Here is a 14,566-nt window from a genome sequence, read left to right on the forward strand (position 1 = left end):
GTGAAATATGCTAAGAAACAGTAAAATATAACCCGGGGTAAAAGAGACAAAAGAAACTGTCTATGGATTTGAGCAGAAGTTATACTGAAGAGAGAAAGCTTTCAAAATCATCATAAATATGCTCAAAAATCAAAGGAACCATGTTAAAGAAGCAAAGGAAGGTGTGATAATGTGGATATAATGAACAGAAAGTATATTTTAAATATAAATATGGGAGTTGAAAAGTACAGTAACTAAAGAATTCAGTAGAGGGGTTCAACAGTAGATTTGAACAGAGAAAAGAATTAGTGAAAGAAAAGACAGCTCAATAGAGATTCAATCTGCATAAGAGAGAGACATAAGAGTGAAGAAAAATGAGCTGAGTCTCAGAAAACTATAGGACATTATTAAGCACACCAACAAATGCATGACAAGGGTACCAGAACAGAAGGAAAAGTAGAAGAAAAACCATTTGATGAGAAATGGCTGAAAACCCCCAAAGTTTATTAACTAGAATAAACACGTACACATACAGGAAGCTTAACAAACTTTAAATAGGAAAAATACAAAGAGAGCCACAGAGACATAATTGTAAAACTACTGAACTCCTGAAAGAAGAAGAAAAAAAAGAATCCTTACTAACAAAAGGAACCTGAAGAATAATAGCAGATTTCTTAAAGAAATAATAGAGGCCAGAAGGCAGTGGGTTAACATATTCAAAAATGCTCAAAGAAAAAACTCTCAAGCAAGAATACTATATCCAATAAGATATTATTCAAAAATGAAGGTGAGACTTGCCAAGATGATAGACTAAAGGCACCCAGCATTCATCTGCATTTCTTTAAAAAAATTTATATTTTTTAGTCGTAGGTGAACACAATACCTTTATTTTATTTTTATGTGGTGCTGAGGATCGAACCCAGTGCCTCACGCATACTAAGCAAGCACTCTACCTCTGAGCCACAACCCCAGCCCTCACCTGCATTTCTTTAAAACAAGTGGAGGGTAGCTGCTCACTGAGGTAGATGATCATGGGAGAAAACTGGAGTTCAACAGTGGAAAGAGTTGAAGAAATCCAGAGACATTGGTTAGTGGAATGGTAAGTGAAACAGAACGCCCCAGCACTGATTGCATGGAACCTTCGGTGGGTATAGAGGAGAAAACAAGCAAAGTCCCAGTGAACACTACTGGCATAGGATTGAACACACTGCAGAAATACAGGCTAAACAAACAATAGCCCTAAGATTTGCATGAGGAACCAGTCTGGAGAAGTTCTCTGCATTTCCCAGCATATGTTTATAGTACTTTAACTGGGAGCCATCCTGAGAAATGCCCTATTGTTTGAATTTGCTGCTTTTGAAAATATCATGTGGGGGAACAAAGGCACTTCCCTTTGGAATCAGTGATTTACCAGGCCATCTATCAGTCTAGGGGAGTGAGCAATCACCTGTTGACGGTGCACAGGAAACAGAAGTGAGAAAATCAAAATCATGGGCATTGGGATCATGCAGAACTTGCTGATATCCCTTCCAACAAAGATTTTGAGAATACATAGCATCCCTCTGCCCTCAGGTTAGGACAGGGCATACTGCAGAACCAGTTTCAGCCCTATACTCCAAGTGTACAAATTTACACAGAAGATTTGAGAGATCTGCATTCTGTGATGACTTTCTGAAATACCCCAGCAAAAACATCTACCCTGCTCTTGGAGTGCATAAGACCCAAATGCTCTGAAGAGATTTTGTTTTGTAAGTTCTGCCTTCTGCCCTAGCTTGTTCCAGCATGCAAAGAAGCTGAGAGGTATTCCAACTGACTTCAGCTACAAATCCATTCCATTAGTCACCTGATTAACACCACAAAAGAAACAAAGGGGAATATGAAAAACCCCCAACCCTTGCTCTGTGCAGCATAAAGATGAAGAGAAGCTCTGATCAGTATAGGCAGAGTTTTCACTCTTGCCTACTCATCAAAGCACCTCAGCAAAGAGGATATTTTTATTAATACTTTTTTTTGTTGTTGATATTTTATTTCTCTCACTTCTCTTCTTAGTGATATTTTTCTTCTTTTTCTTTCTTCTTCCAGTTTCTCATTTTTCCCTTATCTCCTGCTACATTTTTTCCTTCAATTTTTTTAGCTTTTCATTTTATTCAATATTATTTTCACCCTTTATTTTGGGTTTTTGATTGTGTTGCTGTTGTTTTTATTTGGTTTTTACTTTATTTCTTTATCTGCTTTATTTCCTATTCTCTCTTCTGTTCTTGTGATGCTGGGGATTGAGCCCAGTATGTCCAGCACATTGGGCAGGTGTGCTCTTGCTGAGCTACAATGCCCAGCCCAGCCCAGAGTAATTATATCTTGCTCTGGCCATGACCTAGGTCCACTCAAACCCTAGGAGATACTTCAAAAAGAACAGGAGAGATAAAAAATAAAGGCAAGGGGAGATCTGAAGTCCTACTTCTCAACATTCATCCACATAGCAACAGCAGAGAAAAATAACACAACTGTTGTGGGCACCAAACCTATGAGGGACCTCAGCATCAGTCACTCCCAGACCTTATCAGATAGCACAATGCTGATAAACTAGAGGTGAGTGCCACAGAAGGGGAGCAGTTATAGTGGCCCCTACCTCTCCCCAAGAAACAACTGGAATGACACCAATGTCTAAACAAGAGGAGAAACATTTTAGACTCATTGCCACAATGGGAACAACCAATAGCAAAACTGCTTTCAAGTAACATAGCCAATATAAATAGAATCTGAGGAAAACCCCCAAAACCTGATAAGAACTTCTATTCCCACTTTAGGAGTAACCATAGAGGTTGCACCCCACATATTCTGTTGTTTACACCACATCTGCCTGAACTATCACAGGGACTCCACTCTTAAAGACCTACAGAAAAAGAGGGTCACTCTAGCTCTGAACCAGTTACACACTGTGTCAAAACTCACTAATCACAACCAAAGAAGCCACAGGGAAACTACAGTATGAAGTCCAATTGAAATTCAACTCAACACTACACAACAAATGGATATCCCAGAACACATCACCAAGAGAAGGCTGCTTATTAAGGCCCTTGTATATAAGTGAAAGAGACACCCATCCCAACAGATGTACAAATCTCAACATAGAAACACAATAAATATGAAAAATAGGCAATATGACACCTCAAAAGTTCATAACTCTAGTGACATGTGCCAAAGATATCAAAGGGGATGAAATGCCAAAAAATTTAAAAGAATTATCTTTAAAAAGCTCAATGAAGGGCTGGGGTTGTGACTCAGTGGCAGAGTGCTTGCCTTGCACCTGTGAGGCACTGGGTTCAATCTTCAACACCACATAAAAATAAACAAAATAAAGATATTGTGTCCATGTATAAGTAAGAAAAAAAACTGTAAAGCTTATTTTGGCTGGGGTTGTGGCTCAGGGGTAGGGCACTCGCCTAGCCCGTGTAAGGCCCTGGGGTCGATCCTCAGCACCACATAAAAATAAATAAATAAAATAAAGGTTAAAAAAAAAAAGCTCAATGAAATCCAAGAGAATACTAATAAACAGGTGAATAAATTAAGAAAGACAATGAAGATTATGGATGAGCATTTCAGTAACAATAGAGGTTTTCAAAATGAACCAAATCAAAATTATAGAAATGAAAAGCTCAGTAAATCAGATTAAACAAAAGACTCAGTTGAAAGCCTCAACAACATATTAGATCAATCAGAAGAATATCAGAGCTTTCAAGTTTTCAAACAACTCTGCCACAACAGTACATTTTTTAAAAAAAGTAAAAAATATTTTAAATGATAAAACACACAAGATCTCCTGCCATTAAAAGATCAAATGAGCCAGGCACAGTGCTGTATACTTGTAATCCCACCAACTTGGGAAGCTGAGGCCAGAGGATCACAAGTTCAAAGCCAGCCTCAGCAATTTAGTGAGACCCAGTCTCAAAATAAAAAATAAAAGGCCTGGGGAAAAAGGGCTGGGATGTGGCTAAGTGAGTAAATGTCCCTAGGTTCAATCCCAGTACAAAATAAATAAATAAATAAATAAATAACACTTAGGGGCTAGGGTTGTGGCTCAGTAAAAGAGCGCTTGGCTAGCATGCATAAGGCACTGGGTTCGATTCTCAGCACCACATAAATGTAAAATAAAGATATTGTGTCCACCTAAAACAAAATATAAATATTTTTTTAAAAACACAGTCCAAGGGGGGATAGTAGGGGATAGGAAAGGTAGCAGAATACAACAGTCACTAATATGCCATTATGTAAAAATGTGAGTATGTAACAGAAGTGAGTCTGTATTATGTATTTGGGGAGTTCAAAACCCAATTGAGTCGAATGTATGAAAGATGATATGTCTTGAGCTCTGTAATGTTTTGAACAATCAATAAAAAAAAATAAAAAAAATAAAAAAAAAAAAACACAGTCCAAAAATTAATCTAAAAAAAACACCCTAAGCTATGGGTATATTGGTCATCAAGCACGTGTTTAGCATGAATTAGGCTAAGTTCACTCCCCACCATTGAACGAAAGCACAACAAAAACAATTACCTAATTAAAAAAACACAAAAAGGATATGAATAGACATTTTGCCAGAGATAAGCAAAAGGTCAAAAAGCAAACTGAAAGACACTCAATATCATTAGTCATAAAGGAAATAAAAATCAAAACCAAGAAGTGATACCATCTCACATGCACTAGGATAGTTACAAGCAAAATCAGATAATAAGTTTTAGTGAGAACATGGAAAAATTGGAACTATCATATGTTTCTGGTGGAAATATAAAGTGTGTAACCACTTTGAAAAACCAGTCTGGCAGTCCCTTCAACAATTCAACAGTTATTAAATGATTTGTCAATTCTACAGAAGTATGGAATATGAATATCTCAAGGAATTAAAAACTTATGTTTGTACAAAAACTAATATATTTATGTTTATATAGCAGCATTAGTCATAATAGCCAAAACATGAAAACAACCCAAATGTCTATCAATTGATGAATGAATAAAGAAAATATTGTATATCAATACCATGGACCATTATTTGACCATAAGAAGGAATGAAGTACTTCTATAGGACATAACATGAATAAATGTAGAAAACATAATGCTAAGTAAAAGAAGCCAATCAAAAAAGACCAATTATATAATTCCATTCATATGAACTTTCCAGAATAGACATTATATACATACACAGAATGAACATAGATTAGTGGTGGCTTAGGGGTAAGGATAGGAGGAGGGGTTATAGAAAGGTCACAGCCAAAGGGTTATTAGGTTTCTTTTTGAGGTAATAAAAATGCAAAAATTGTGCCAATGGTGATATGTAAAACTGAATATACTAAAATCCATTAAATGGCACATTTAAATAAGTGAAATATATGGCATATGAATTATAACTCAATAAAGATGTTACAAAAAATAAATGAAGAAATATACAACCAGTATTGGGATCAACAGTCAAGAAGTCTTTGAACTCAGCTTTAAGATACTGAGGAGAAACTATATGATATCTCAGTTTACATATTAATGAAATAAACCCAAAATTCTATCATTCAAAATTTACAAAATTTTTAATATTAAATGATGCAGTAGACTGGCAGCTGTATAATAAATAATACAATTTAAATCTTATATGAAATATTCCAATTTAAGAATATTTTTTGTTTAAGGTGTTTCTAATAAAAGTGCTCTAGTAATTATCTTTATTAGTCAACATTTATTGTGTCCTTAGTAACTGCCAGAGTCCTTTTTACCCTTAAATAAGTACCTGACACACAGAAGGCAATAAATGAAAGGCCCTGAAGGCTGTCATTTATCCATATTGGCACTTAGTTTCCTCATTTGCAAAATTAGAAGGGCTGGATATAACATTCTATAGCAGCACTGTCTGAGAGAACTTTCCATGATGCAAAAATCAACTCTAAGTGCATCAGTGACCTAGGCATTAGACTAGAAACCCTGCACATACTAGAAGAAAATAAAGGCTTCAATAGATTGGCTCAGAAACTGACTTCCTTAACAAGATTCCTAAAGTGCAAGAAGTAAAATAAAAACTCAATAAATGGGATGGCATCAAACTAAAAAGCTTCTTCACAGCAAAGCAAACAATCAAGAACCTGAAGAGAAAGCATACAGAATGGGAGAAAATCTTGGCCACCCGAATCCCAGATAGACCATAAATATCCAGAATGTATAAAGAACTCAAAAATTTAACACCAGAAAAGAAAAAAAAAACACTTAATAAATGGGCAAAGGAACTGAACAGACACTTCTCAGGAGGAAAAAAATGGATGGTCAACAAATATATGAAAAAATGCTCAACATCTCTAGCAATTACAGAAACACAAATTAAAACTACACTGAGATTTCATCTCATTCCAGTCAGAATGGCCATTATCAAGAACACAAGAAAAAATAAATGTTGGCAAGGATGTGGGGAAAAGGGTACGCACATAAATTGTTGGTGGGACTGCAAATTGGTGCAACCACTCTGAAAAGCAGTATGGAGATTCCTCACAAAACTAGGAATGGAACCACCCTTTGATTCAGTTATCTCACTCCTCAGTATATATCCAAAGAATTTAAAATTAGCATACTACAGTGATGCAGATACATCAATGTTTATAGCAGCACAATTTGCAACAGCTAAGCTATGGAGCCAACCTAGGTGTCCCTCAATAGGCGAATGGATAAAGAAATTCTGGTATATATACACAACGGAATTACTCAACCATAAATAATGACTTTATGACATTTACCAGTAATTGGATGGATCAGGAGACTATCATGCTAAGTAAAATAAGCTAATCCCAAAAAAATCAAAGGTGAAATGATGTCACTGAAACTAAACCACAATAAGGGAGAAGAGGAGAATAGAAGTTCAATAGATTAGACAAAAGGGAATGAAGGGAAGGGAGGACGAATAGGAATAGGGAAGACAATAGAATGAATCTAACTTAAATTTTCTATGTACATATATAAAAAATACCTAAGTGAATCCCATCATATACACTCATAAGAAAAAGATATATTCCATGCTTGTATAATTATGCCATAATGGATTCTACCATCATGTATAATTTAAAAGAACCAATAAAAATTTTTTTTAAAAGAATATTCTGAGATGATGGAAGAAATGTTTATTATCTGTGTCATCTGATACAATAGCTACTAGGCATATGTGACTACTGAGCCTTTGAAATGTGGCTAATGCAACTGAGTAGTTAAAATTGATAGCCACATCAAGCTAGTGGTTACCTTACTACACAGCACAGCTGTTTTAAAAAGCACTAGTTTCTTTTCTACAAAATTTCATCTAAAAGTGCTGATCTAACCCACTGACATGATTTCACAACACTAAAATTTCCTTTCAGATCTGAAATATTATGCAATATACTAATGACAAATGTTTGGGTTGATGGATATACCATTTCCATGATCTGATCATTAGACATTACGTACATGTGTTGCAATATCACGCTATTCCTTATAAATATATACAATTGGGTGACAACTAAATATTATTTTTAATTTTAGAAGTTGGGGACATGAATATTCATTGACAATCAAAAATCGTTTCTCAAACAAAGCTGACAATACTTTAAATTGATACCGATTAACAAGAGGTGAAAATGAAAATTTTTTGTCAATATATGGGAAATAAAGACAATACTCAAGTACAGATAACATTTTTAAAAACTGTCCTGAGAGATTATAATGCACACAAAAGTTAAAAGGCACTATAATCACTGTTTACATTCATAAATTAAGGAAAAACAGTCTTATGGCCTCCAAAGTGACTTGTGGTCACAGAACACTTCTGAATATTCAAAGGATCATCCTGTTTATATATGAATTTAGGGCGGTCTATATTTTGGAAAGATAATTATGATTTTCACCAATCAAGGAGCACGCCTATCAGCAAGGGAATTAATTGATGCCAATTCAATTTTCCACTTGTTTATTGGTGGCTTCCTGTCATTTTATAGTGCCCTCCAAAATGCTACTTCTGAGTAAAATCCAAGCTATAGGCAATTTTGAACCAAATTCCATTACTAACTTTAGAAAAAAGTACAGTCTTCTACTCATTTAGAAATGTAAGCAGGCTGGGAATGGTGCCTATTCCATCTCTTACTATCAGGAAAAAAACTACAAATTCTGTGAGACTCCAGGTGCCCTCAGCCCGGAACCTCTGGCTTGATCCCTCTTTACTTTCCCTAAAGGTTTTTTTTTTCACCCCTTTTTAAAATTACTCAGCCTAATTTCCTTCACTTACTGCTGCTTCAAGTTAGTCCTGAAAATGTTTTCTTTTTTTTTTTTCTAAGTGCTCTCTCTCACCTGAGGTCATGAGAGCAACCTTTTCCCTATTAGGTCCCCTTGCCCTTCACCCTACTATTCCCAGTGAACGGCATCTCACCTGATAGATTCGAGCGTTTCCTGAAGCGCCGCGATGATGTGACAGCCACCGCGGATCTGAGCGACGAACAGAGCCTAGAGACCGGATCAGAATCGCGGAATACCGGCGCTTTTCGAAAGCAGCCGCCGCGGCTGCCCAACGCCAAGAATGTATCGCGAGCAGCGCCATCTTGAGCGAGGAAAGAGGAACCGAGAGAAGAGGATTGTGGGACACTGGCGGACTGAGCGCGGCTTTCTTAATCTTCCCGCCCCTCCCCCTCGTTTTCCCCGGCCCGACACCGGAAATAGCTTCTCTTTAAGACTCTGGTGCTTCTGTTTAGCCTCTTCTGGCTCTTGCGCTGGACTTTATTTTTCTTTTCCTAGGGTTGCCAGATAAAATATAGGATGCTCAGTTAGGTTTGAATTTCAGAAAGTAATAAATCACTTTTTGGTATAAATAAATGTGGCCCAAATATTACCTTTGATGGGGCTGAGTTTGTGGCTCGGTGGTAGAGTGCTTGCCTAGCATGCATGAGGCACTGGGTTTGATCCTCAGCACCATATAAAAATAAGATAAAGAGAAGTCAATGAAGGTAAAATAAGATTTTTTTTAATTATTACCTTTGGTTAATCCTGCAAACAAATCTTGTTCGTCTTTCCACTCTTAACTGCCTCCAACTCAATGCTACACTCCACTCTCCACTTTCACTATGCATATTCTTTCTCCACTTTCCCAGTGCATTAACGCTCCAGGGTAGATTAAACTACAGACATTAATTTCCCCTGGGAGGAGGCTTCATCTGTGAGAGTCACTGCCTCTCTTGTAAAAGCTTCTACTTTGTTGATTGTTCTCTTTTATGTAAACCTAGAGGCAGTTTTCTTTTGGTCTGTTGCTTTGGGATGATTACACACACACACACACACACACACACACACACACACACACACTTTTGCTAATTTGCCTCTCTTTCTAGCACTTCCCTTTGGTTTCTGCAAAATCTCTAATTGAAAATTGCGGGACTGGCTGAAGAATGGGAAATTGAACATATATGTAAAGAAGTACATATTTAAAAACAGGTTTGTATTCTTTTGTTACCAGTATAATCCAACAAAATAATGTGAAAATATGTTTACAGTTATCTGGGAAACTGAATGTCCAAGTGTAAATGTTATATGGAACCCTGGAGACAATAAGGCAGTTGCAATTTTATATCCATTGCTACATTCTCGAACCTTTCCCACAAGACAAGCAAGTAATAGTAAATTTCTTATGTAGATGGTCCTTGAATTACTAGTAAGTCTGATGAAGAAAGACCAAGGATATGCATGCCCAGGCAGTTAGCTTTACTTTGTTCCAAGATTCATATTCCACTCCAGGTTTCCAGGAAAGAGAATACTTAAGATGGTTATTTAAAGAAGAATAGAGCTTCAAATTGAAGAGGTTGACAGACACTCCATGTAAAGAAGATGGTATGTTAAAAGCAAGAAGGTATAAGAAAACATTTTTAGACTCGTTGGTCCAGAAGTATATGGCAAAGTAGTAGGAAATGACCCTGGGTGAACAGAAATCTGTTGATTAAGGACCTTCTGTTTCATTCTAAGTTAATGCTTTATCCGCAGCCAGCAAAGAGTTGCAATCAGGAGAGTAGAATGATCAGATTTGTATGGCCATTACACTCTGGCTTAAGTAGGAAGGTTGTATTGGAAGGAGTATAGATTGGAATCCTGAAGTTAATGCAATAGTTCATTCATAAAATAAAGGCCAGAACCTGGCAGTAGTAGTGGCAGTAAATCAATTCCAGTGATATTTAGGAGGTAGAATTGACAGGACTTGGTGACTTGATGGGTGTTTCTAGTTTATAATTGCCTTGTTGACCATACATCAGTAGCAGCCTCATTCATTAATGAATATATCATCAGTATATATTTATTCAGCATCCTTTCTGTGTTGGACAATACCCACATAGAGAAATTCTAGAACCTACCAATGGTTTCTATTAGGGCTGTATAATGCCACTGAATCTTACTACCCAGGTAAGACATTATCCAGTGATGCTCTAATTTTTCAAAAATAAAAGAACCTATGCAATAAATAATTTGTAATAAATGATAAGGTACAATGTGATAAAATAATTTCTTACATTTTTATACTTTCATAAACACTTTAGCAAGATACAGTGTTACATACCTGTATTCCCAGTGATTTGGGAGGCTCAGGAGGATCACAAGTTGCAGTATAGCCTCAGCAATTTAGTTAGACTCTGTCTCAAAATATAAAAGGATTAGGGATGTAGCTCAGGCTTGTCCCTGGGTTCAATCCACAGTACCAAAAAAAAAAAAAGATGAAGAAGAAGAAGAAGAACATACATATTTAGGATTATTATACTTTCTTGAAGAAATTACCCTATTATGGTTATGAAATGTCCCCTTATATCTCTGAAAATACTTTTTCTTGAAATTTATTTTCTATTAATAACTCTACCTCAGATTTCTCATGTTTATTATCCCCTGCTTTTGCTTTTAACCTATTGGTGTATTGATATTTAAAGTGTGACCTATGTATAGAGCATATAACTATTGTTTACTTTTTACACATGTTGAATATTTATGCCTATTAATTATAATAACTAGGTCATTCATATTTAAATTAATTATTGATATTTTTGAGGAAAAAAATGCCTGACATGAAGATCAGAGGAAAATTGAGTAAATGATAAATTTGATGATATAGTATTTTGGAAAACAGGTTGAATAGTCCTGTTATCAGGCTCGGAGAGAAGATAATTGGAATACTTCTGTTTTAATTGTTCATTCTTTCATTTATCATATAGTACACAGAAACAGATTTATTTAATTGTTTATTAATACTTTATTTTGCAAATAAAAATAATATGTATATATGTATACATATGCATATATGTGTGTGTGTGTGTGTGTATTGTACTATAGACAATCTCTTAGGTATCCTGTGTGATTTTAATGTGAAATTCTCTAACAAATAATGTTACGTATTTTTTCATATGCTTATTTGCCATTTGATTATCCTCTTCAGTGAAATACTTGTTTATTTATTTTGTTAATTTTTAATTGCATTATTTGCTGATTGTTTAGTTTCCAGTCTTTGTATACATTATAAACAAGTATGTGTATTGCAAATGATTTTTCACAGTCTATGGATTGCTTCTTTATAAATTATTTGTTGACTAAAAATTTTTTAATAAATTAAATTTTAAAAAGAAGAAGAAAGAAACATGCTTTGCCATGCTGGATCCTAATGGCAGTTTTCTGAATCTTAATAACAGTTTCCTATAGGTGTTATTACCTGTTTCTAGTAGATAAAGAACCAAAGCTATGTGTTGCTAGACTCCAGATTAGAACCATGGTTCTAGCTGCTAATATACTGCTCTATCCACTAAAAGATGTTGCCTATACTTAAAAACAAGACTTAATGAAAGTCTCCAAAGGGCATATAGAATCATAAGATTTTGAATTCAGAAATGACTTCAGAATTCTGAAAGACCTACATCTGACCCAACAGATGATTTCTCAAAATCCTTGAGATTTTCTAGAATCACCTACAGGTATTATTGACATGAATAGTAGTGGTGAGGTGTCTGAATGTAGTCAGTCTATTTTTACAAAAGTAGTGCCTCTTGTAAGATGGCCACTCAATAGCTACTCTATGATAATCTAAAGTGGAATAAATATTTATTTACCAAATAAGCCAAAGAAAATTTCTAGTACACATAGAAATATAGCATGAAACATTACAAGAGTTGTACATTGCTGGGGAACATCAGCAATAGACTGACCAACTTGGCCTCAGCAACTTGACACATAAGTGCCTGACATAAGAGACAAAATAAAAGCTGCTTTGCAGATCACATAGCACTTTATCTGTGTAATAATTATACCTAAAGTTTGATAGTATTTTGCAATTTACAAAGTGCTTTTTTCATACCTTATTTAATGCTCACCTCAACCCTGTAAAATAGATATTATTGATTAATATGGCCATATTTATGAGGAAACAAACTGTTAATTTGTAACTTAACAAATGCCACAGAGATAATAGGACTGGAGTTGTGGCTCACTGGTAGAGTGCTTCTGGCACATGTGAGGCGCTGGGTTCAATCCCCATAAAAATAAATAAAGTTCATTGACAACAAACAAACAAATAAACAAAGGATGGATATCAAATCTAGGTTTAACAATTCCAAATTCAGCTATTTTTTCCCTTAATTACACCTAAATTTGGAAGAAGTATGTGTGTACTCTAACAGGTCCACAGTAATTTTCTTTCTAGAAAACACAGGAACTTATTCTCACCTTAGGGTTTTTTGCACTTGCTTAACCCTCTGTCTGGAATATATTTCCTGTAGATGTGCAAATGACTGACTTTTTCTTGCCATTCATGTTTCAACTCAAATGTCATCTGCTTAGAGAATCTTTCTGAGAGCATCTTATCTAAAAAGGCCAGCACCCCCATACCTGCCACTCTCTATCACATTGCTTTGTTTATTTCTCTTTAAATATTGCTATTAAAAGTGTGACCCACAGACCACCAGCATTGGCACCACCTAAAAGGCTGTTAGAAATGAAGAATCTCATGCCTCACACTAGATCTAATGATTAAAAATTTGAACTTTAAGAATTCCCAAGGTTATTCATATGCACATTAAAGTTTGAGAACCATTTTTTAGAGCACCTGTCACTTTCTGTAACTAACTTCTTGATTTTTTATGTACCTTTAAAAAATTTTTTAGTTGAACATGGACACAATACCTTTGTTTTATTTATTTATTTATTTTATGTGGTGCTGATGATCGAACCCAGTGTCTCACATGTGCAAAGCAAGCGCTCTACCACTGAGCCACAACCCCAGCCCCTTTTATGTACTTTTGACATTAAGAAATATTTAATAATAACTGAAAATTAAAAGGAGAGTATAATGGACATCATGTACCCACAACCCAGCTTAGTCATATCTTAATAATTTATCATATTTGCTTTCAAACTCAAACTGAAAAATAATGATTTACATGATGAACTCTTGTTACCCTCTCTAATCCTAGTCTCCTTGTCCTTATGGATTTATTCCTTTGTTACTTTGGTGAAGTCTGGAAAAAGGAGAGGGTAAAAATGATTCATTAACCCACCATGATTATATGGATGTCCTACATAGTTGATGACGACAGTATAAATAATGCCAAGCATGGACAAAGACTGAACGGGGAAATTTATGGGTCAGTCTTTTATGAACATAAATGAAAAACAGTTTTTTAAAAGAGAACCTCAGAACTGCCACCGGGTCTACTCAGGGTCCACGCAGCCCATAGCACCTGCCTAGCATCTTCCACTGCCACCAGGGGAGTGAAGGTGGAGACCATTTCTCCAGGAGATGGGCACACCTTCCTAAAGCAAGGCCAGATGTGCATGGTGCACTACACTGGGATGCTTGAAGATGGAAAGAAATTTGATTCTTCCCAGGACAAGTCATTTAAATTTATGCTAGGCAATCAGGAGGTGATACAAGATTAGCAAAAAAAGAGTGGACCAGATGAGTATGGGTTAGAGAGCCAAAATGACTGTATTCTCAGACTGCTTAAGGTGCCACTGGGCACCGGGGCATCATCCCACCACACGAGTCTTGTTTTCCACGTGGAGCTTCTTAAACTGGAATGACAGTAGTGACTCCCTCCTCACCTTCCTGTTGTTGGATCTACCATGGTGGGATCTAGTGACTCCAGACATGTGCACATGAATCCATATGCAGCTTTTCCTTGTGTCTCACTCATTTACTCTAACTGAATGTGTCCTATCACTCAGTTTTGCTTCTGAAACCTCCATTTCCTCTTCCATTTTCTGCTTGTATGTGTGTTTACCTAAACTATACATCATAAACCTCAAGTTAGTCATTTTGTTTTCATTTTGGGGTGAAGATTCAGTTTCAGTCTTTTGATTCTAGGATCTAGGTTACCAATTAGGTATCTTTACAAGTATTATAAACACAGTGATGGGCTCACTTTAGAATAGGAATTGCTGTTGAGAGGTGGGGGTTGCAAGAATCTTTATTGTATTTTTTGAATGAAATTTTTTATCTATTATATAGTAAATATTCTTGCTTCTGGACTGCAAAGCCATAGCAGATTTGAGATACTGTTGAGGGCTAAATTAATCTCCAATGTGA

General features: G+C 35.8%; 1 protein-coding gene, 1 long non-coding RNA gene and 1 pseudogene across 2 annotated transcripts in view; 2 read left to right on the forward strand and 1 right to left on the reverse strand.

Moving 5' to 3' along the window:
• The window catches only part of Abcb7 (ATP binding cassette subfamily B member 7), a 104,820-nt gene extending 96,230 nt beyond the window's left edge, over nucleotides 1-8,590 (reverse strand). Inside the window, exon 1 of the mRNA XM_005337484.4 lies at nucleotides 8,399-8,590. Coding sequence (XP_005337541.1) covers nucleotides 8,399-8,566 — 168 coding nt within the window. The 5' untranslated portion in view covers nucleotides 8,567-8,590. The remainder of the gene's footprint in view (nucleotides 1-8,398) is intronic.
• Nucleotides 8,591-8,676: 86 nt separating this feature from the next.
• Nucleotides 8,677-14,566, forward strand: part of LOC144371727 (uncharacterized) — a 31,865-nt gene continuing 25,975 nt past the window's right edge. The window contains exons 1-2 of the long non-coding RNA XR_013431803.1: nucleotides 8,677-8,969; nucleotides 9,351-9,453. This is a non-coding gene — a long non-coding RNA (uncharacterized LOC144371727). The remainder of the gene's footprint in view (nucleotides 8,970-9,350; nucleotides 9,454-14,566) is intronic.
• Nucleotides 13,443-14,218, forward strand: LOC101971443 (peptidyl-prolyl cis-trans isomerase FKBP1A-like; annotated as a pseudogene).

Source organism: Ictidomys tridecemlineatus, chromosome X, assembly GCF_052094955.1.
Source record: "Ictidomys tridecemlineatus isolate mIctTri1 chromosome X, mIctTri1.hap1, whole genome shotgun sequence".
Classification (NCBI taxonomy): Eukaryota; Metazoa; Chordata; class Mammalia; order Rodentia; family Sciuridae; genus Ictidomys; species Ictidomys tridecemlineatus.